Source organism: Artemia sp. Qi Xiang Cuo, chromosome 12 (genome assembly GCF_049724085.1).
Source record: "Artemia sp. Qi Xiang Cuo chromosome 12, ASM4972408v1, whole genome shotgun sequence".
Lineage (NCBI taxonomy): Eukaryota > Metazoa > Arthropoda > Branchiopoda > Anostraca > Artemiidae > Artemia > Artemia sp. Qi Xiang Cuo.
This window is the reverse complement of record NC_142805.1, coordinates 36482595-36507367: the sequence shown is the minus strand read 5'-3', so window position 1 is coordinate 36507367 and position 24773 is coordinate 36482595. Positions and strand designations below refer to the sequence as shown.

The following is a 24773-nucleotide window of genomic DNA, read 5'->3' as shown; positions in this document are numbered from 1 at the left end:
TTAAGGATGACAATCCCCCCCCCACAGCCCTCAAGGCAAGGGTTGTAAGTTATGCCCTAGGGGCATATTAAATTATATAAGATATTTATAGAAAGCGTTGTCGTAGAAACTTCAAAAAGGGCTCATTCAATTGGAAATTGAAAGGGCTAGTGACATTTTTAATGGTCGAAAGTGATTGAAGAGCAACTAACCCCCCTCTCAAGCCCACCATTTCCCCAAACGCATCCAATCAAAATTTTGAGATATCCATTTTGTTCAACGTAGTTGAAAGTTCTGGAAATCAGGTCATTTAAAATGATAACCTCCTCAGAGCCCTCAGTACAAGGGTTATAAGTTATGCCCTGGGGGCATATAAGGTTTATATAGAAAGTTGTTGTAGAAATTTCAAAAAGGGCTCATTTGATTGGAAATTGAAATTGCCCTTTTTAATAGTCGAAAGTGAGTGGAGAGCAATTAGCCCCCCTCTCACACCCACCATTTCCCCAAACACATTCAATCAAAGTTTAGAGACAGCCATTTTGTTCAACGTAGTTGAAAGTTCTTGAAATTATGTATTTAAGGATGACAAACCCCCCGGAGCCCCCAGGGAAAAGGTTGTAAGTTATGCCCTGGGTGCGAATAAAGTTTTTTTTATTGAAAGCTTTGTTGTAGAAACTTAAAATGTGCACAACTGAATAAAAACTGAGAGAGCTAGTACCTTTTGTAATAATTGAAAGTGATTAGAGAGCAATTAACGCCCCTTTCACACTCACCTTTTCCCCAAACATATCCAATCAAAATTTTGAAATAGCCATTTTGTTTAACATAGTTCAAAGTTCTGGAAATTATGTCTTAGAGAATGACAACCACCCTCACAGCCCTTATGGTAAGGGTTTTAATTTATGCCCTGGGGGCATATAAGGTGTTTATTGAAAGCGTTGTCGTAGAAACTCAAAAAGGGCTCATTTGATTGGAAATCGAAAGGCCCAGTGCCCTTTTTAATTGTCGAAAGTGATTGAAAAGATTGACATTTTTATAGTAAAGATCGATGTGGGTATAATGTATTTTTTTTTTTTTTATTGTTTAGACCAGGGTACTTCGTATTGAAGGAGTTGTCGTAGGAACTTTGAAAAGGGCTCATTGGATTGAAAACAGAAAAGGCTGATGCACTTTTTAATAGTCGAAAGTGATTGGAGGGCAACTAATCCCCCTCCCACGCACACCCTCCCATTTGCCCATTATGTTTAAAAGCTAAATGTTGCCTTAAGATTAAATCAAAATGCACTATGTTAATGCTAATTCCTAATATGGCATCTCAACAGTAGGGGAGAGAGGGGCGATACCGCACGGGGGCGACTCCGTACGTTTGACCTGTCGTCTAAAGTTTTTGAGCTAATCCTTTCAAAAAATTCCCGCTAGATGCCCTTCATGTAACGCTCATTTGCCGCAAGTTTTAAATTTTTGAGAAAAGAGACAACCGAGAAAAGAGGTAAGGAAGTTTTTATGTGCTTGCTGGAAATCCTGACATATGTAGTATTTGTCATATATTTTCTAAGTTATTGTAGCTCTTGAGCCGTGAGTTAGTAGGATCAGACAAGGTATACCCCTGCTATTTGCATGGTAATTTTCATCAGTAAATATCAGGCTGTTATCTACAAAAGAAAATATTTCAAAATGGCGTCAACATGGGGTAACTCCGGACACTTTTTTGGGGACGATTCCGGACACTTTTCGTGGTGTCCGGTTTCGCCCTGTACTGACGGAAGTCTTTTACAAGTTGGAAAATAGAACTATATGTAGCTGGAAGCAGAATATTGGTGAAATTGACTGTATTCCTGTCGTCCTATAGAGAAACTGAAGTGATTTGCTTTGACTATCAAACTTTGTTTTCAACATTTACACTTAGACAAAAGTTATCCCTTGTCTTACAGCCTAGCCTATTTAAACACAACTACTCTGTGTAACAATCTTTGTCTTGAATCAAAGTTGTCCAAGATCAAGTCTGCCTATTATTTAGATACTTTGTTCCAACTTTAAGATCCCATGTTCAAGATTGGACAGCATTTTCTATGATTTGGCTAAGCTTAGCCTTTAATTTCTATCCAAAATTAAGGTGTACTTTTGACTGTCTATGCGTTTAAAATAGTCTCGGCATGTCACTGTTTATGGCAAAAATATTCAAGCTAATCTTAATCGAATATTCTTCAATACTTTTTAACAGGTGTACCAATAAACCTTACCCCCCCCACCCCTTCTTGTTTAAAATACATACTCTGAATTGTATACATTCAATGGATTATTGTCTTATATATTATAATGTTTAGTTTTATAATATATGTGATTGGAACTTATAATTAGACAGTAATCATTCAAATAGAGTAATGTGAGATTTATATAAGCTTAGATTTACAGTACATCTTCACAGCTATGCAGATCAGTTCAATTCATTTTCACCCATCATATTTAAAAAAAATACTTATTATTAAATGATTTACTATTATGTTGAACAATAAACATTTATTCAATGCCTACTTATATCAGAAAGATAAACAGTAGCGTCTAAGGCTGTATCCAAGGGGGTAGAGGGTTTGAAACCCCCCGAAATGCTTGTTCAACTTGTAGAAACATAATTAAAATGAATATAAATAAATGATTGATGTGGTTTTTTAAAGTTTTTTTGTTTAATGTTTTGTATTCTAATGTAAACCTAAACATTACGCTGCATGCAGGCATCTTTCCATTCTATGCCTCAAAGCATGGCGTGACCTGCGTTAATTCCCATGTTATTCTCTTGAGGTTCTGACGATTATAATTTTCTTTTACAGATGGTTCGCACCTACATTCGAAAGGGAGTGGTCCTCCTGATCCAGAATTAGTCAGGCATGCTGTTATTTAATTTATTCATAGGAAGTTGTCTTTCCGAGCAACCGCAGAAGAATTTTCCCTGAAGAAGAGTACCCTTGCGGATGCCGTGAAACGATACAAGGCAAAAATGCAAATTCTCGAGCAGAGTGGTGCTAGTGGTAGGAATTTTGACAATGACATTGTTCAGGAGAGCACTAAGTTTGTTCTTACTTCCAAACAAGAGAAAGAGCTTGCTGCATACCTCGAAAAATGCTCACTACTTAACCATGGGCCGACTCCCTATGCAACAAGAAAGTTAGCCTACCGATGGGCAATAACATTGAAGATAAAATTCCCATCAAGCTGGAAATTGAATGAGAGAGCAGGAGTGGATTGGCTAAGAGGTTTCATCAAGCGGAACGCCAGTTTGTCTATCAGAAAATCCGAAAATACAAGCCAGGCTCGTGCTGCCGGCTTTAATGCCGTTGTAATTGTTGTCTTCTTTAGAAATCTTCAGGAGTTATATTGCAAGTATCATTTTCCTCCTGGTCGAATTTGGAACTGTGATGAAACAGAAGTACTACAGTTGTTCAGGCCCCAAAGGTGATTGCTAAAAGGAGAGCAAAACAGGTGGCACAGACTGTGTCAGCAGAAAGAGGGGAAAATACCACAATGCTATGCTTTGTATCTGCAATTGGTCAGACAATTCTACCAGTGTTTGTTTTTCCAAGTCAAAGCTCCAGAGAGGATGTATCGAGATGGACCACCAGGATGCATTGGCTTAGCCCATCGCAGTGGATGGATGACTTTGGACAATTTCCTTTGTTCCATGGAACACTTTTTAAAAGAGGTCAAACCCAGCAAAAATAACCCTGTTTTATTCTTGTTTGACAATCATGAAAGCCATATTTCAGTAGAATTAGTTTCCTTCTGTAAAGATAATGGCATCCACCTCCTAACCTTTCCTCCCCATTGCTCCCATCGTCTCCAACCCCTTGATCTTTCAGTGTATGCACCATTGAAGCATGCAATCAGGGAGTCATTTGACAATTGGATGCAATTAAACCCTGGTCAGAGAATTTCAATACATGAAATAGCAAAATTGTGCAAGTATCCCTTTCTGGAAAAGCTGAATCCTCAAAACATCACAGCTGGTTTTGAGAAGGCAGGAATTTGGCCTTTAAATCCAAATGTGTTCACAGAAGTTGATTTTCTGCCAGCTGAGGTGACAAACCACCCAGATCCAGCTGAACAGAATGCCCCAGAAACTTCCAATATGGATGATCCTCACCCTAGTTTATTTTGTGATTCATCTCCTGTCATGATGGGTCAACAGCAGTCAAACTTGCCTACGGCAGTAACTCCTGAAAGCATCAGACCATATTCACAGGCAAAGATGCAAGTGTGGCGGTGCAAAAACCGTAAAAAAGGCAAAAGTAGAATTCTGACAGAAACGCCAGAAAAAAGAGCACTAGAAGCAGAGACTGAGCTAAGGCTTGCTAAGAAAAAGAAAAGGTCGCCAAAAAAGTCAAAGGTTTCACTCATTGCAGACAAAACTAGAGACAGCATTTCAGACATAGATATACAGCTCAATGACGAGTCTTTACATTGTGGAAGTATCAGTGAGTTTGAGACAGATGAAGAATTATCTTGTGGAAATTTTGTGCTTATGAGGTTTATTGTTGGAAAAAAGCAAAACTCTGCTGTTTATTATGTTGGTGAAATTGAAAAAATAAGTGGCAGGGTAGCAAAAATAAACTACCTGCGCAAGTCTGGTAGGAAGTTCATCTTCCCTGAATGTCAGGATTGTGCAAAAACTGACTTTCAAGACATTATTATGAAGCTTCCCGCACCGGCATCAGCAGGAAGAACTGGGCAAACAGCCAAAGCTATTGTTTTTGGCTGTGATTTGGCTCAATTTCCCATAAAATAAATTTAATGTAACATTTAACTTGTATGTTATCTGAATCAACTGTTAATAATATCTGAATCAAGAATCACAAGTATTAATTAATTAATTTACAGAAAATCCCCATGTGTTTTCAAAGTCAGCCCCTGTTTGAGGTGATTTTGGACAATTGAATAGGTGACACATTTGTGGGTCTCACCCAGAAACAACTTGATGAATTTCATTGAAAAAAATCACCAAGAAAAGTGAATAATTGAGCTATCTATTCATGTAAAAAGGAAGTTCGTATCTTTAGAAATACACTTTTTAGGGGTCAAAATCCTCAAAATGTACGGTTTCACCCCTCTCTCCCCTATCCCAAGAACGACTGAGGGCATTATGTTCAAATTTTCGGGGCTACTTCTGCTCTTAAAATTTAACCAAATCAAAATAGCGTAAGTGTACCCAAACTATCAAAGAAAGTAAACATATTTTTTTGCGAATGGTTTCAAGTTTTCTATTTCAGGTCAACTAGAGGAGGTATGAAACGAAATTAAACACTATTATTTGTGTCCGGATTTTTAAAAGGGTGTATGTTGTTAAAATTTACAAAAAAAAATTCTCCAGCATATAAATAGCAGGCCAAACTATACAGTCTTTAAAAAACGAAAAGATTTAAAGTATTATTAAATAAAACGAACAGAAATTAATTAAAAAAACTTTTTCCACAAAATAAGTTTTTCAAAGAAAAGTAAAGAACTCCATTAAACCAAAAATGATAAAAATAACATCAAATAATCTACCAAGCGTGAAACTACCATAATCAGCATCAATAAATACATAAAACCCAAAACGAACAGAAATTACAATAAATAACCGAGTCAAACTCAAAACGAGCAGAAATTAACATAAGAAGGGATCAATATCCTTATGCTTTCTCAAAGCCAGAACATAATTTACCCTTTTACTGAAAAAAAAAATGAATGTGCATTTTCAGTTTAATATACATATACTGATATTCAGTAATCAAAATGTTAATATTATTTGATTTATTAAAGTTATAAAAGTAAAAACATTTATATTCAAAACACCTTGGTCCTCCCTCCATCTCCAACAAAATTTCAGGTCCTCTTGATCCAGGGAACGATACCTGACAGTTTCAAGCCAATCATACAGCGGAGATCAAACACGCTCGCCTTTATCCTACAAGGCCTATAAAAACTATTATAATTATGTATAATTTGCATAATTTATAGCTCCTGCTCCTGGGGCTATGTAGGCCATGTCAGACGTACATATGTATTAATTGGATTTTTCAACAATTTTGTAAAGAATGCATTTTGATAAATCTTGATTTATCAAAATACGCTGTAGGGTGTTTTTGGGTGACCAGGGGCCAAAAAAGGCAAGGAGGGGAGCTGGTGAACTCCATACAATTTTAATCTGTAAAAAGCACACTAGAACTTTAAATTTCTGTTCTAACGAGTCCTTTTCCAAGTTTTACGACCACCCCTTCCATATGAAGTGGTGAAAAAAATAATACATGAGAGGGACGTCGCCCCATTTCAAAGCTAGTGTGTTGACTGACAAGATGCCTTTTTCATTTACGATCTAGGGTATAGCTTAGAGAAAGCTCGATGCAGTATTCAGTCACCTACAGACAACAGAGGATGAAACTTCAGATCCATCTTACTTTATTTAAAACATCAGCCCTAAATACTTTCTAAGATATCTCAAAAATATTGAAGATTCTTTTCATAGTCACGTGTAACCCTACTCTAAGCAGACCTACCTAACTTGTTCACTTGCAGCCTATGGACGTAATTATAGATCCTAAGGATTAAATAGCTCTTACTAATGACTAGATTTGTTAAGACAAATATAATAAGTAGAGTAGAATTCCACTAAACTCACAAAGAAATGAAATTACAAACGAAACACGGTACTCAATAATTACTATTAGCCTATTTAATGTTATTAAAATGTCAAACTCATCCACCTATAAATTAAAGTAAGCCAGGCACGAACGAAAGAGTTTTTTTTTCTTGGGGGGGGGGGGAATAATTTCAAAATTGATAATTTGAATAAGAATTACCGAAAAATTAAAAAAAAAGTATTTGGGGGAGGGGAGCGCCGAACCCCTGAAGTCCCATGAATGACCACTTTTAGTTATACCTAACAACTCATTTAACAAAACTAGTGTCATCTACAAATAGTAACAGACCAACTCGAACCACAAATTTTACTAAATTTGCTAATATTCAAGATAACACCTACAAGGGCTAGGTGCCAGTGTCTAATATTAGTAAAAATATTACTTCAAATTGGACCTTTAATAAAAACTAATTTTACAGTGTAATCGTCAATAAGAAACGCTTTAAATAATCAGCTACCAAAAATGACACTTTTTCATTTTGAAAAGCTTCTACGGATATAGATGGGACAATAGTCTAACTTTAAGCTGTGAAACTTAAAAATAACCTATTGTGCTTAATTGAGAGTTAATAAATGAAATATCTTAAGCCGAACCGGCCAGCCATTACAAAAAACAAACAAATAGAAAAATCTCTAAAAAAAAACAAACAAACGAGACTGTGGCCAGTGTATATAAAAGGAAAACAACAGAAACAAAACAACGCGGATATTTCGCCTTTATACAAACAAGGCGTATTCAGCACTAAAGACACAAAAAAAAAAAAAAAACAAGATAAAACTAAAAACCAATAAAACCACCACCAAAAAAAACAAAACAAAAATGTACAATCGGCGCAAACTAATCCACGTAGGGAAAAGATGCTAATATAGAGTTACTTCAGTGAGGACACCAGAGTAACTGAGGAAAAATAAAAAAAAACTGTAAATTACTTTAATTATTCAGTTGCGAAATAATCCTTTTGTTAGCTATTACTGAAGCAAATCGTTTTGGTCTAACAGGTAAAATAGTCCCCTGGTGATTATTTAAAATCTTTACTCCCTTATTGACAATTGATTCACTCTTTAGAAGGTTATCATAAATTGGGTCAATATTTAAATTACCCGTGTCCCTATTTATGGAAAGGTTAGCAAACATATGTTTTTTTAATTTCTATGGCTTCCCTGGCCCATTGGGTGTACCCCTTATCATTAGAAATAGCCAAGGCTTCATCAAATTTTACAAAATGGTCTGGTTGAAGCCAAATATGCTCTGCTAAAGCTGAAACGAAAGTTTCTGGAGGCTTGCTTAATTGTAGGGTTTTTTCTATTGAATTACGGTGTTCAATAAACCTTTCAACAAATTGTTGGTGAGTCCTACCAATATAGAACTTCCCACAAGAACACGGAATTTTATACACCCCACTTACTAAATTTCCCCGAGTTAAATCCTTACCAGAACTAAAAAAACTACTCATTGGCCTCAGCGATTGGAAACATGTATCAATACCAAATTTACGTAAAACCCGTGAAAGTTTCTCCCCCAAACCAGGTACATATGGTAATGAAATGAAGGTTTTTGATTCAACTAAATCTAAAGACTGAGAAACCTCAATAACCCTACTACTATGTTTGGCCCGTCTATTTTCAATTATTTTATCAATGAACTTAATTGGATAACTATTACAAAATAAAATATCCCTCAAGTATAACAATTCTGAATCCAGAAATTCCTGGGAACAGATTTTAAAGGCTCTATCCACTAGTGAAATTACAACCCCCTTTTCACCGACATAGGGTGGCAAGAATGAAAATTTAAATACCTATCATTGTGCGTAGGTTTTCTGTAAATCGAGAAAAGTAAATGGAAATCCCTTTTAATTAATAAAATATCCAGAAAAGGTAATTTATTATTATCCTCAAATTCAACTGTAAATTTAATATTATTATCAAAACTATTTAAATGCTTACAAAAAAGGTCTAAGGAGTCCAACCCATGTTTCCAAACGCAGACCACATCATCCATGAACCTACCCCAGAAGCAAGGGGAGATTCTAAAACTGTTTATAGCTGAGGTTTCAATGGCATCTATGAATAGATTTGCCAATAAAGGAGAGAGAGAAGCCCCCATAGGTAAACCAAAAATTTGTCTATAAAACTCCCCTTGAAAACCAAAATAAAAAGAAAATTCATTTACCAGCATAATTAGTTTCATAATGACATCAATATCCAAACTGGCTAACGTCACATCATGTATTAAATCAAAGTGTTTTTCAAATTTACTTTTTAAAATATCCTCGCACCTTTTTAAATCACAATTTGAATACATGGACACAACATCAAAACTGCAAAGAATTGAACTCTCCTCCAACGTGAACTTGCGCAATTTATTAGTAAGATCAGTCGAATTTTTTAAATATGATTTTTGTGTTACCACAAGTGGACGTAAAGCTACCGACAACCAGTTTCCTAATTTTGAAACAGGTGACAGAAAAGTTGACACAATAGGGCGGAGGGGGGATCCAGTCTTATGAATCTTAGGTAGACCATAGATCTTGGGTGCCGAACAACCCCTAGGATAATATTTGTTATAAAACTGTGGGGTAATGTGAAAATTATTTTTCATTAACTCTAAATTCTTTCTTGTTGATTTTACATATTTATCTGTAGGATCAAAATCAAGTTTTTTGTATGTAATAGTGTTCAAAATAATGGATTTCATTTGATTATTATACTCTTCAGTGTTCATAATTACGATCGTGTTTCCCTTATCGGCCCTGTTGATAGTAAGGAATTTATCCTTTTTCAAATCAGAAAGGATTTTAATGTAATTTTTTTGTAAAACGTCTTTACCAATGAAGTTCATATTAAAGGTGTTTAGTTTTCTTACGATCTCAGCTCTGAGTTCTTGAGGAGTATCAACTTTATCTATAGAAGCCATAATTCCTGATTCCACCTTTGAAATTATTTTTGAATGGGAGACTGGTGTTGGAAAACAGAACTTTGAACCTTTCAACAAAACGGCTTCCTTTTGAATATTAAGAGGCTTAGAAGACAAATTCTTAATTGCTGGACCAAGACAATGACGAGGATAAAAAACACCTGAATCTTGGAAATTCTCAAACAAAAGTTTATTAAACTTGTCAACCAAACGAACCTTGGACAAATGAAAATCATGGCGAAAATATATAATGGCCATTTCATTAATTCGTATAAAAATGTCAGATGTATGGTTATTTCTTAAAAAGTTTTAAACAGAATTTAAGTCCTTAGACAGTTGAAAACGTCTCTGTTTTTGTTCATAAATTACGAGATTTAAAGCTATTAGGCTTAATTTATTTATTAATTTTGTTTCATTTTCAGTTCCAAAATGGGTACATATCTTAAAACATTTCGGAATCACTGATTCCTTCTTGCAATTTTTTAAGAAAATTTGTTGATTTAATATATTTGCATGTTTTTTAACTAAAGAAAAATAATAATTGACAGAAGCGGCTTATTGTTGCCCGTAAAATTGACGAATTAAAGATATTAAGCCGAACTGGCCAGCCATGACAAAAAACCAACAAAGAGAAAAATCTCTAAAAAAAAAAACAAACAAACGACACTGTGGCCAGTGGAGATAAAAGTAAAAAAACATAAACAAAAAAACGCGTATATTTCGCATGTATACAAAAAAGGCTTCTTAAGAACGAAAGAAAAAAAAAAAAAAAAAAAAAACAAGATAAAACTAAAAACCAATAAAACCACCACCAAAAAAAAACAACAAAAATGTACAATCGGCGCAAACTAATCCACGTAGGGAAAAGATGCTAAAATAGAGTTACTTCCGTGAGGACACCAGAGTAACTGAGGAAAAATAAAAAAACTGTAAATTACTTTAATTATTCAGTTGCGAAATAATCCTTTTGTTAGCTATTACTGAAGCAAATCGTTTTGGTCTAACAGGTAAAATAGTCCCCTGGTGATTATTTAAAATCTTTACTCCCTTATTGACAATTGATTCACTCTTTAGAAGGTTATCATAAATTGGGTCAATATTTAAATTACCCGTGTCCCTATTTATGGAAAGGTTAGCAAACATATGTTTTTTAATTTCTATGGCTTCCCTGGCCCATTGGGTGTACCCCTTATCATTAGAAATAGCCAAGGCTTCATCAAATTTTACAAAATGGTCTGGTTGAAGCCAAATATGCTCTGCTAAAGCTGAAACGAAAGTTTCTGGAGGCTTGCTTAATTGTAGGGTTTTTTCTATTGAATTACGGTGTTCAATAAACCTTTCAACAAATTGTTGGTGAGTCCTACCAATATAGAACTTCCCACAAGAACACGGAATTTTATACACCCCACTTACTAAATTTCCCCGAGTTAAATCCTTACCAGAACTAAAAAAACTACTCATTGGCCTCAGCGATTGGAAACATGTATCAATACCAAATTTACGTAAAACCCGTGAAAGTTTCTCCCCCAAACCAGGTACATATGGTAATGAAATGAAGGTTTTTGATACAACTAAATCTAAAGACTGAGAAACCTCAATAACCCTACTACTATGTTTGATCCGTCTATTTTCAATTATTTTATCAATGAACTTAATTGGATAACTATTACAAAATAAAATATCCCTCAAGTATAACAATTCTGAATCCAGAAACTCCTGGGAACAAATTCTAAAGACTCTATCCACTAGTTAAATTACAACCCCCCTTTTCACCGACAAAGGGTGGCAAGAATGAAAATTTAAATACCTATCATTGTGCGTAGGTTTTCTGTAAATCGAGAAAAGTAAATGGAGATCCCATTTAGTTAATAAAATATCCAGAAAAGGTAATGTATTATTATCCTCAAATTCAACTGTAAATTTAATATTATTATCAAAACTATTTAAATGCTTACAAAAAAGGTCTAAGGAGTCCAACCCATGTTTCCAAACGTAGACCACATCGTCCATGAACCTACCCCAGAAGCAAGGGGAGATTCTAAAACTGTTTATAGCGGAGGTTTCAATGGCATCTATGAATAGATTTGCCAATAAAGGAGAAAGAGAAGCCCCCATAGGTAAACCAAAAATTTGTCTATAAAACTCCCCTCGAAAACCAAAATAAAAAGAAAATTCATTTATCAGCATAATTAGTTTCATAATGACATCAATATCCAAACTGGCTAACGTCACATCCTGTATTAAATCAAATTGTTTTTCTAATTTACTTTTTAAAATATCCTCGCACCTTTTTAAATCACAATTTGAATACATGGACACAACATCAAAACTGCACAGAATTGAACTCTCCTCCAACATGAAATTTCGCAATTTATTAGTAAGATCAATCGAATTTTTTAAATATGATTTTTGTGTTACCAAAAGTGGACGTAAAGCTACCGACAACCATTTTCCTAATTTTGAAACAGTTGACAGAAAAGTTGACACAATAGGGCGGAGGGGGGATCCAGTCTTATGAATCTTAGGTAGACCATAGATCTTGGGTGCCGAACAACCCCTAGGATAATATTTGTTATAAAACTGTGGGGTAATGTGAAAATTATTTTTCATTAACTCTAATTCCTTTCTTGTTGATTTTACATATTTATCTGTAGGATCAAAATCAAGTTTTTTGTATGTAATAGTGTTCAAAATAATGGATTTCATTTGATTATTATAATCTTCAGTGTTCATAATTACGATCGTGTTTCGCTTATCGGCTCTGGTGATAGTAAAGAATTTATCCTTTTTCAAATCAGAAAGGATTTTAATGTCATTTTTTTGTAAAATGTCTTTACCAATGAAGTTCATATTAAAGGTGTTTAGTTTTCTTACGATCTCAGCTCTGAGTTCTTGAGGAGTATCAACCTTATCTATAGAAGCCATAATTCCTGATTCCACCTTTGAAATTATTTTTGAATAGGAGACTGGTGTTGGAAAACAGAACTTTGAACCTTTCAACAAAACGGCTTCCTGTTGAATATTAAGAGGCTTAGAAGACAAATTCTTAATTGCTGGACCCAGACAATGACGAGGATAAAAAACATCTGAATCTTGGAAATTCTCAATCAAAAGTTTATTAAACTTGTCAACCAAACGAACCTTGGACAAATGAAAATCATGGCGAAAAGATCTAATGGCCATTTCCTTAATTCTTATAAAAATATCAGATGGAAGGTTATTTCTTAAAAAATTTCCAACAGAATTTAAGTCCTTAGACAGTTGAAAACGTCTCTGTATTTTTCCATAAATTACGTGATTTAAAGCTATTAGGCTTAATTTATTTTTTAATTTTGTTTCATTTTCAGTTCCAAAATGGGTACCTATTTTAAAAGATTTCGGATTCACTGATTCCTTCTTGCAATTTTTTAAGAAAATTTGTTGATTTAATAGATTTGCATGTTTTTTAACTAAAGACAAATAATAATTGACATAAGCGGATAATTGTTGCCCGTACATTTGACGAATTAAATATATTAAGCCTAACCGGCAAGCAATTACAAAAAAAACCAAACAAATAGAAAAATCTATAAAAAAAAACAAACAAACGAGACTGTGGCCAGTGGAGATAAAAGAAAAACAACAGAAACAAAACAACGCGGATATTTCGACTGTATACAAACAAGGCGTCTTCAGCACTAAATACACAAAAAAAAAAAAAAAAACAAGATAAAACTAAACACCAATAAAACCACCACCAAAAAAACACAAAAAAAATGTACAATCGGTGCAAACTGATCCACGTAGGGAAAAGATGCTAATATTGAGTTACTTCAGTGAGGACACCAGAGTAACTGAAGAAAAATAAAAAAACTGTAAATTACTTTAATTATTCAGTTGCGAAATAATCCTTTTGTTAGCTATTACTGAAGCAAATCGTTTTGGTCTAACAGGTAAAATAGTCCCCTGGTGATTATTTAAAATCTTTACTCCCTTATTGACAATTGATTCACTCTTTAGAAGGTTATCATAAATTGGGTCAATATTTAAATTACCCGTGTCCCTATTTATGGAAAGGTTAGCAAACATATGTTTTTTAATTTCTATGGCTTCCCTGGCCCATTGGGTGTACCCCTTATCATTAGAAATAGCCAAGGCTTCATCAAATTTTACAAAATGGTCTGGTTGAAGCCAAATATGCTCTGCTAAAGCTGAAACGAAAGTTTCTGGAGGCTTGCTTAATTGTAGGGTTTTTTCTATTGAATTTCGGTGTTCAATAAGCCTTTCAACAAATTGTTGGTGAGCCCTACCAATATAGAACTTCCCACAAGAACATGGAATTTTATACACCCCACTTACTCAATTTCCCCGAGTTAAATCCTTACCAGAGCTAAAACAACTACCCATTGGCCTAAGCGATTGGAAACATGTATCAATACCAAATTTACGTAAAACCCGTGAACGTTTCTCCCCCAAACCAGGTACATATGGTAATGAAATGAAGCTTTTTGATACAACTAAATCTAAAGACTGAGAAACCTCAATAACCCTACTACTATGTTTGGTCCGTCTATTTTCAATTATTTTATCAATGAACTTAATTTTATAACTATTAAAAAATAAAATATCCCTCAAGTATAATAATTCTGAATCCAGAAATTCCTGGGAACAGATTTTAAAGGCTCTATCCACTAGTGAAATTACAACCCCCCTTTTCACCGACATAGGGTGGCAAGAATGAAAATTTAAATACCTATCATTGTGCGTAGGTTTTCTGTAAATCGAGGAAAGTAAATGGAAATCCCTTTTAATTAATAAAATATCCAGAAAAGGTAATTTATTATTATCCTCAAATTCAACTGTAAATTTAATATTATTATCAAAACTATTTAAATGCTTACAAAAAAGGTCTAAGGAGTCCAACCCATGTTTCCAAACGCACACCACATCATCCATGAACCTACCCCAGAAGCAAGGGGAGATTCTAAAACTATTTATAGCGGAGGTTTCAATGGCATCTATGAATAGATTTGCCAATAAAGGAGAAAGAGAAGCCCCCATAGGTAAACCAAAAATTTGTCTATAAAACTCCCCTCGAAAACCAAAATAAAAAGAAAATTCATTTACCAGAATAATTAGTCTCATAATGACTTCAATATCCAGACTGGCTAACCTCACAATCTGTACTAAATTAGAGTGTTTTTCTAATTTACTTTTAGAAATATCCTCGCATCTTTTTAAATCACAATTTGAATACATGGACACAACATCAAAACTGCAAAGAATTGAAGTTTCCTCCAGCGTGACCTTGCGCAATTTATTAGTAAGATCAGTCGAATTTTTTAAATATGATTTTTGTGTTACCAAAAGTGGACGTAAAGCTACCGACAACCATTTTCCTAATTTTGAAACAGGTGACAGACAAGTTGACACAATGGGGCGGAGGGGGGATCCAGTCTTATGAATCTTAGGTAGACCATAGATCTTGGGTGCCGAACAACCCCTAGGATAATATTTGTTATGAATCTTAGGTAGACCATAGATCTTGGGTGCCGAACAACCCCTAGGATAATATTTGTTATGAATCTTAGGTAGACCATAGATCTTGGGTGCCGAACAACCCCTAGGATAATATTTGTTATGAATCTTAGGTAGACCATAGATCTTGGGTGCCGAACAACCCCTAGGATAATATTTGTTATGAATCTTAGGTAGACCATAGATCTTGGGTGCCGAACAACCCCTAGGATAATATTTGTTATGAATCTTAGGTAGACCATAGATCTTGGGTGCCGAATAAGTTATCCAATTAAGTTCATTGATAAAATAATTGAAAATAGACGGGCCAAACATAGTAGTAGGGTTATTGAGGTTTCTCAGTCTTTAGATTTAGTTGTATCAAAAAGCTTCATTTCATTACCATATGTACCTGGTTTGGGGGAGAAACTTTCACGGGTTTTACGTAAATTTGGTATTGATACATGTTTCCAATCGCTGAGGCCAATGGGTAGTTTTTTTAGTTCTGGTAAGGATTTAACTCGGGGAAATTTAGTAAGTGGGGTGTATAAAATTCCGTGTTCTTGTGGGAAGTTCTATATTGGTAGGACTCACCAACAATTTGTTGAAAGGTTTATTGAACACCGTAATTCAATAGAAAAAACCCTACAATTAAGCAAGCCTCCAGAAACTTTCGTTTCAGCTTTAGCAGAGCATATTTGGCTTCAACCAGACCATTTTGTAAAATTTGATGAAGCCTTGGCTATTTCTAATGATAAGGGGTACACCCAATGGGCCAGGGAAGCCATAGAAATTAAAAAACATATGTTTGCTAACCTTTCCATAAATAGGGACACGGGTAATTTAAATATTGACCCAATTTATGATAACCTTCTAAAGAGTGAATCAATTGTCAATAAGGGAGTAAAGATTTTAAATAATCACCAGGGGACTATTTTACCTGTTAGACCAAAACTATTTGATTCAGTAATAGCTAACAAAATTATTATTTCGCAACTGAATAATTAACGTAATTTACAGTTTTTTTTATTTTTCCTCAGTTACTCTGGTGTCCTCACTGAAGTAACTCTATATTAGAATCTTTTCCCTACGTGGATTTGTTTGCGCCGTTTGTACATTTTTTTGTTTTTATTTTTGTTGTGGTTTTTTTGGTTTTTAGTTTTATCTTTTTTTTTTTTTTTTTTTTGTGTCTTTCGTGCTGAAGACGCCTTTTTTGTATAAAGGCGAAATATACGCGTTTTTTTTTTTCTGTTGTTTTACTTTTAGCTACACTGGCCACAATCTCGTGTTTTTGTTTTTTTTTTTAGAGATTTTTCTCTTTGTTGGTTTTTTGTCATGGCTGGCCGGTTTGGCTTAAGATCTTTCATTCGTAAATAGTAAGGGAAACAATAATCCGCTTCTGTCAATTATTATTTGTCTTTAGTTACAAAACATGCAAATCTATTAAATCAACAAATTTTCTTACAAAATTGCAGGAAGGAATCACTGAGTACTAAATAAATTAAAATATGTACACATAATGTGACAGAAAATGAAACAAAATAAAAAAATAAATTAAGGCGATGAGCTAGATACCACGTTATTATGTGACAAAAACAGTCATGAGTTCATAAGTCTCATGACATAAATTAAGTTTAAAACTAAATATGACAACGCATTCCATATTATATTTTTATAAGCCTTCATGTAGAGGCCATTAGATATTTTCGCCCTGATTTTCATTTGTCCAAGGTGCGTTTGGTTGACAAGTTTAATAAACTTTTGTTTGAGAATTTCAAAGATTCAGATGTTTTTTATCCTCGTCATTGTCTGGGTCCAGCAATTAAGAATTTGTCTTCTAAGCCTCTTAATATTCAACAGGAAGCCGTTTTGTTGAAAGGTTCAAAGTTCTGTTTTCCAACACCAGTCTCCTATTCAAAAATAATTTCAAAGGTGGAATCAGGAATTATGGCTTCTATAGATAAGGTTGATACTCCTCAAGAACTCAGAGCTGAGATCGTAAGAAAACTAAACACCTTTAATATGAACGTAATTGGTAAAGACATTTCACAAAAAAAATTACATTAAAATCCTTTCTGATTTGAAAAAGGATAAATTCCTTACTATCACCAGGGCCGATAAGGGAAACACCATCGTAATTATGAACACTGAAGATTATAATAATCAAATGAAATCCATTATTTTGGACACTATTACACACAAAAAACTTGATTTTGATCCTACAGATAAATATATAAAATCAACAAGAAAGGAATTAGAGTCAATGAAAAATAATTTTCACTTTACCCCAAAGTTTTATAACAAATATTATCCGAGGGGTTGTTCAACACCCAAGATCTATGGTCTACCTAAGATTTATAAGAATGGAACCCCCGTCCATCCTATTGTGTCAACTTTTCTGTCACCTGTTTCAAAATTAGGAAAATGGTTGTCGGTAGCTTTACGTCCACTTTTGGTAACACAAAAATCATATTTAAAAAATTCGACTGATCTTAATCATAAATTGAGCAATTTCACGTTGGAGGAGAGTTCAATTCTTTGTAGTTTTGATGTTGTGTCCATGTATTCAAATTGTGATTTAAAAAAGTGCTAGGATATTTTAAAAAGTAAATTAGAAAAACCCTTTGATTTAATACAGGATGTGACGTTAGCCAGTTTGGATATTAATGTCATTATGAAACTAATTATGCTGGTAAATGAATTTTATTTTTATTTTGGTTTTCGAGGGGAGTTTTATAGACAAATTTTTGGTTTACCTATGGGGGCTTCTCTTTCTCCTTTATTGGCAAATCTATTCATAGATTCCATTGAAACCTCCGCTATAAACAGTTTTAGAATCTCCCCTTGCTTCTGGGGTAGGTTCATGGATGATGTGGTCTGCGTTTGGAAACATGGGTTGGACTCCTTAGACCTTTTTTGTAAGCATTTAAATAGTTTTGATAATAATATTAAATTTACAGTTGAATTTGAGGATAATAATAAATTACCTTTTCTGGATATTTTATTAATTAAAAGGGATTTCCATTTACTTTTCTCGATTTACAGAAAACCTACGCACAATGATAGGTATTTAAATTTTCATTCTTGCCACCCTATGTCGGTGAAAAGGGGGTTGTAATTTCACTAGTGGATAGAGCCTTTAAAATCTGTTCCCAGGAATTTCTGGATTCAGAATTGTTATACTTGAGGGATATTTTATTTTGTAATAGTTATCCAATTAAGTTCATTGATAAAATAATTGAAAATAGACGGGCCAAACATAGTAGTAGGGTTATTGAGGTTTCTCAGTCTTTAGATTTAGTTGTATCAAAAATCTTTATTTCATTACCATATGTACCTGGTTTGGGGGAGAAACTTTCACGGGTTTTACGTAAATTTGGTATTGATACATGTTTCCAATCGCTGAGGCCAATGAGTAGTTTTTTTAGTTCTGGTAAGGATTTAACTCGGGGAAATTTAGTAAGTGGGGTGTATAAAATTCCGTGTTCTTGTGGGAAGTTCTATATTGGTAGGACTCACCAACAATTTGTTGAAAGGTTTATTGAACACCGTAATTCAATAGAAAAAACCCTACAATTAAGCAAGCCTCCAGAAACTTTCGTTTCAGCTTTAGCAGAGCATATTTGGCTTCAACCAGACCATTTTGTAAAATTTGATGAAGCCTTGGCTATTTCTAATGATAAGGGGTACACCCAATGGGCCAGGGAAGCCATAGAAATTAAAAAATATATGTTTGCTAACCTTTCCATAAATAGGGACACGGGTAATTTAAATATTGACCCAATTTATGATAACCTTCTAAAGAGTGAATCAATTGTCAATAAGGGAGTAAAGATTTTAAATAATCATCAGGGGACTATTTTACCTGTTAGACCAAAATGATTTGCTTCAGTAATAGCTAACAAAAGGATTATTTCGCAACTGAATAATTAAAGTAATTTACAGTTTTTTTATTTTTCCTCAGTTACTCTGGTGTCCTCACTGAAGTAACTCTATTTTAGCATCTTTTCCCTACGTGGATTAGTTTGCGCCGAGTGTACATTTTTGTTTTGTTTTTTTTGGTGGTGGTTTTATTGGTTTTTAGTTTTATCTTGTTTTTTGTTTTTTTTTTTGTATTTCGTGCTGAAGACGCCTTGTTTTTATAAATGCGAAAAATACGCGTTTTTTTTTTTATGTTTTTTTACTTTTCTATCCACTGGCCACAGTCTCGTTTGTTTGTTTTTTTTTTAGAGATTTTTCTCTTTGTTGGTTTTTTGAGAGTTAATAAAAGCAGCAAATGAATAAGACCTCAGAATTCCACTGAAACATCACTTCACTGGCTTTCAAGGGCTCAATCAAAGGAGATGGAAGGGTTCTGCACTAGAAGCTTCCACCCAAGAATTTAAAAACCGAAGAGCAAATATTCTCTCTATAACGACAAGAATCCAATTCTAAGAAGAAATATTTACTTTTAACTGATCTTTCCCGTATCACAATCTGAGGCATGGGCGTAGCTAGCTTTCCCCAATAAAAATTAGACATGCTATTTTTTTTTCTTAGACCTTCAGTGTTAGTTCAACCGTAGGTTCGGAAATAAAAGGAGTTACTTTGATATTGAGAAAAATTTCGAGCTCAAGCTAAAAAAGTATAACAAAGGAATAAATTAATCAGCGAAAATATCTCAAAAGTTACCTTTAATTTATCCTTTATAAGACCCTTTGTATAGTCTATAGGCCATGTACCTTTTTTTTGCATTCTTTGCAAAAGATCTTGCGAGCTTAACTTTCTGACAACATAAGCAGCTACAACATAATTTTTATAGATTTCTGGAGCCCAAGAAACAGCAATAGAATTAGATCCAATGGGAGATAAGTTACAGTATGGTGAAATATCAACAGGCCTTGGTGGGCGCTTTGGCTCCACACCAGGCTTATTAGTTGGAATTGGGTTTGGAAGTTGAACTGCTTTTCCATTCACTTTTACACTAACATTGCTTGGAAAACAGTCATCTTGTTCACTTGTGGTTTCAAATAATGCAAATCGAATTTGTATTTGAACAGGATACGAATCACTTTTTCTTAAATCTCGATTTGAAACAATTTCAGAAGCTTGTTGGGGTGTGAGACGGAATTGAATCAGCCCTTCTTGAAAACAATCGACAGAAGACGGAATAAGACCACTTGGTTTGATCAGCTCAGCCAGGACATCATAAAAGGGAAGCTTTTTTAGTTTTACGTCAGTCTGAGTTAGAAATTGACTGGCTGCAGATTGACCACCGTGCGATTGAGTTTTACTATAGGCGTTTTGTCCTTCTAAAGTTGAAGTTTCGAAGTTCCTTCGTGTTGTATAAAGTTCTTTTATTTTAGCATTGATTGCTGGATTTTTCACCTTTATTAAATCAAGGGATCTTTGCTGCAGATCCTGTTTTCTTCCGGCACTAGTTTTACCCGCAAAACTTAATAGCATATTAAGCTCCGACACCCGAAATGCTAAGACCATAGACCGGAGCTCCTGATCGGACATCTTTGATGATAATGTATCTGAAAAGGAAAAATAATTTTTTCTTATACGTTTATTGTTCAAGAAATGTTGACAACTTTGAGAAGCCTCAACATAATCGGAAGCTCATTAGGTTTCCAGAATTCAAAGTGTCAACATCAAAATTGGATATTATATGGACATTAATAATTCAATAAGTTGTAGTGAAGAAAACAAAAATTTCGCAATAGGGATTAGTGACGTATAATCCTGACATATTTGTATTAACCTTCATGTGTGTCAACTGATCTACCGACCTAATTTCTGAACATTAATATATATAGTGTGCCAAGCTGTTTTTTATGTAACCCTAATTGACAAGCAGAAGAAAGGCAGTAAACCCGTGGCAAGTGCCGTTGTACCTGCCGGAAATCTCCCTTAAACTGCGGGAATCAGGTTGAACGAGGGCTGACACTTCCCTTGTTTATTGGGGTTAAACCGGTTTCAAGCATGGGAGAAACTATAATGCTAAATGCCGTGTTGAACTATATATCGCGATCAATAGCTGTCGGAATAAAGAAGGAAGATGTTTTTAAAACGAGCTGTGCAATTTTTTGATAGACTCGATTTTAAAGGCAAAAGAATTGTTGACAAAGGAGGCCAAAACCGGTGATCGATTTACGAAATGCGTGCAAGATAAGAATAATTTAGTGGATATTGCTAAGCTACTTGAAAGGTGCGGTAAAAACAGATAGAACTCCCCTAGTGCATTATATTTGATCTGCAAGAAGCACCGGCCAGTGGAGCAGAAGTAGGTGCATCTGTTATATCGTCGGTGAATGAAATGCGACGGCAGTTCTCGGGTTTTCTCGAGCGTTACAATCAAGTTCCACTCCTATGGCCGCCCGGCAACTCTGTAAGTAACGGAAGGCAACCTAATCCCACCCCAGATAGACATTCTCCACTACTTTATTCCGTAGTTCTGAAGAACTCACCCCCCACTAACACGCCAGAAGAACGAAAACAATTTCTTACGAGCACGTGCGGAGAAGACCAATCGGTCGATGACGTTGAATTGAATAGAAACCGATCTGAATGCCGGCTTGTTGTTAAAACGAAGGACAGGGCAGACAGCATTGCTTATTCTATCAACCGGAAATCACAAACTGTAGAAGCTAAGGTGAAATCCCCAGTTTTTATTGGCGTGATCAAAAACATCGCAACTGCATGTAATGCTGACACGGTGAAAGCCTGTGTTTCAGGTTGTGAAAGGGCAGAGCGGTGTGGTGCTAGTCAAACCTATTAGTTGTATTTTTCCTCCCATTATCATGTAGATCTAGCTATGAAAAGCCCAACAAAACTAGATTTTGAACATTTTCCGATGGAAGAATTTGTGCACCTCCCAAAACGGTGCTTTAATTGCCAGAAATTTGGTCACGTTTGAGCGGCGTGCTCCGCTCCCCAGATTTGTCCACGTTGTGGTGTCCAAGGCCATAAGTCGAATGCTAGTACCCCATGCACGGAACCAATTGGATGTGCAACATGTAAATCGACAAAACATACATGTCAGTCATTGCAATGCCCTGAGTTGAAAAAGCAAATCGGAAAACAAAAACGCTCCGATGAATGAACAGAATACTAAGATTGTGTCTTGGAATATGAATGGAGGTGTGTCTTACAGAATCCCTGTAATTGAAGAACTATGTTGGCGTAGCGATATTTTTTACATCCAAGAACATTTAGTGACAAATGCTAGCCTCAGCCTACTCAAGTTTTCGGACAATCATACATTTTATTTTTTATCAGCCAAGTCTCGTCAACTCGGGAGGCCCTCTGGTGGACTAGCGATCGTATGTAGTTCTGTCGTTGATTCTGAGAGTCTTCATGCAGCTGAAAACTTTATGGCTATAAGGGTTGGGAATCTGGGGATTGTCAATGTCTACCTTCCTACAAACTACAGCGACGAAGAATCGGATAACCGATTCTCGAAAGCAGTGCGAGCTCTGGCAAAGTGCCTCAAGACTACTATGTTGTCCAAACTGGAAAGCGTTATAATATGATACTACAACTGTAATCTAGTCGACGACTCGTCTCCTGGGTCCCAGCTGATCCTGAGTGCACTTGAAAGTCGGTATCGTGTGCTCCCAAAAGACAAAGATTTCACATTTGTACATACTTGTGGTTCAGTCTCCATTATAGACCACGTGGCATGCACACCAAACGTGAGTGGCAAAAAGTCACCAAACAGTGAGCGTACTAACGGGAAGTCATTCCACCGACCACATCCCAATTGAAGCATGTGTTAATGTGTGTATCCCAAAGGTCAAAAGTACTTCTCAGTGGTATGAAATAAAAGATTGGTCAAAGTTCGACTTCCCGCTTTATCGGACAGTGCTGGACACGACGCTTCAGAAGATCAGCGTGCCATTTAGTCTACTACAAGCCAACGTACACAGGAATATCCAGGAAACTAAAATACAGGTTAATACCTTCTGTGCTGAAATCACCCACGCACTACTAACCGCAGAAAATGATACTATTCCCATTAGGAAAATTCGTAAAGGTACTGAAGTTCGGGGGTTCTCAAAGAATCAAGAGCTAGTGAAAAAATATCAGAATGCTCAGTTCTGGTTCTCAGTGTGGAGGGAAAGTGGCCGTCCTAAATTCGGTGTGTTGAATTGTTTTCGTGTAAACACAAAACGTAAATTTGAGAAAGCTCTCAAGCAGCACCGCAAGAATGTGAAAAATGACTATACAAAGAGAGTAATTAATGATCCAAGTCGTTTATGGAAAGACCGCATGAAAGATCGCCCAAACACGCCTAAGTCCATGCCTAATGATTCAAATGACTGGCAAGCTTACTTTACGAACGATCTTAGTGCCCCGAATCCCAGTGTAGCTAGACCGTATACCGAACAACTTGAATCTGTGCTATAAAAATCGAGTTTTCCGGACTTTACCGTATCTGTTTCGGATGTAACTGCAAATACCTATAGGCTGAAAAAGAAAAATCATGTGGAGCTGACAATTTGTGTGCAATTCACCTTGTGAATGGTACTCGTCTTTTGTATGAAATGTTAACATTGGTGTACCAGATAATATTCGTAGTCGGTTTTGTACCTTATGTTTTCTGTACAGGGCAACTTACGCCCATCCAGAAAAAAGGGAAGCCAGCTAACCTATGCTCCTCGTATCGCCCAATTACTGTGTCGCCAGTTTTATGCAAGCTTCTAGAAATGCTTATATTGTCAAACGTTAGACACTGTTGCCAAATGCCAAACCACCAGTTTGGTTTTATGGTGGGGCTCGGTTGCGCTGATGCTCTGTTCACCCTTACTGCTATTTTGTCTGATTCTGAGGCAACGGGTGATCCACTAGTTATTGGCTCTTTTGATGTGAGCCGGACTTTTTACTCGTCGGTGCACGCGCAAATCCTCCTAGAAGCGTATAAACAAGAGCTAAATTTTGCTTTGTCAGAGTATTATATTATATGTACAATAACCTTAGAGCGCAAATCAAAATGCCCTCAAATCCGGTGGAATACGCTGTTGTACCGGTCCATAAAGGAGTCAGGCAAGGTTCAGTAGTGTCTACCAGTTGGTACACCAATAGTATTCTACCGGAACAAGCCCAAGTAGCTACTTCTTGAGTTTCAAAAGGGACAGATGCTTCTTTGATGACTTATGCTGACGACTTGCTTAATTTGAACAGGTCCGCTGATCGACTATAGAAGAATTTTGATGTGTTGAATAGGGAATGCAATAACGTAGGTTTGTCGTTTAATGTGTCGAAATCTGCCATCTTGTTTTTCAATGCAGAGCAGTGCGAAGAAGAAATCCACTGGGCGATTCAGTTGTGAAACCATCTGAGAGCATTACTTACTTTGGTTTACCAATCGTTCGAAGCCTCCACTCCACTAGGACGCTGCTTATACGCCACGTATAAGTGAAAATCCAGATCTTGTATGGGTCAATTATTGGTAATAGACATTGGTTCTGCCGTAAATATCTTGCGTCGCTGTATAATGCCATTGCCCTTTCACATGTACTGTATATAGCACCTTTTTGAAAATACCCGTCGTCCCCTCAGTGGGCAAAAATAAAAGTTCTGTTTTTTCGATTCACGAAGTTCCTTCTGAGGCTTCCACCATGGAGGAGTAACTCCTATATCATGCGTAATTATGGTGCATCCGATCCAACAGTCTGTGTTAACCGTGTCGCCGAGAATTTTTTGAAAAACGCTAAGGGAAGAGCGAAC

The 24773-nt window shown here is 35.6% G+C and overlaps 2 protein-coding genes and 1 pseudogene across 8 annotated transcripts in view; 2 read left to right on the top strand and 1 right to left on the bottom strand.

The window, feature by feature from the left end:
- The window catches only part of LOC148946071 (E3 SUMO-protein ligase PIAS2-like), a 122656-nt gene that overhangs the window by 61542 nt on the left and 36341 nt on the right, over positions 1-24773 (bottom strand). For all 7 annotated transcript variants that reach the window (XM_089098056.1, XM_089098055.1, XM_089098058.1 and 4 more), the window contains one exon: positions 19731-20578. In XM_089098056.1, the coding sequence (XP_088954182.1) occupies positions 19731-20561 (831 nt within the window). In that variant the 5' untranslated portion in view covers positions 20562-20578. Of the gene's footprint in view, positions 1-19730; positions 20579-24773 lie in introns of those variants that run through there.
- Positions 3572-4756, top strand: LOC148946073 (uncharacterized). The gene has a single exon (XM_089098199.1). It carries the CDS (start codon positions 3572-3574, stop codon positions 4754-4756), a length of 1185 nt encoding a protein of 394 aa, XP_088954325.1.
- Positions 22139-23179, top strand: LOC148946072 (uncharacterized; annotated as a pseudogene).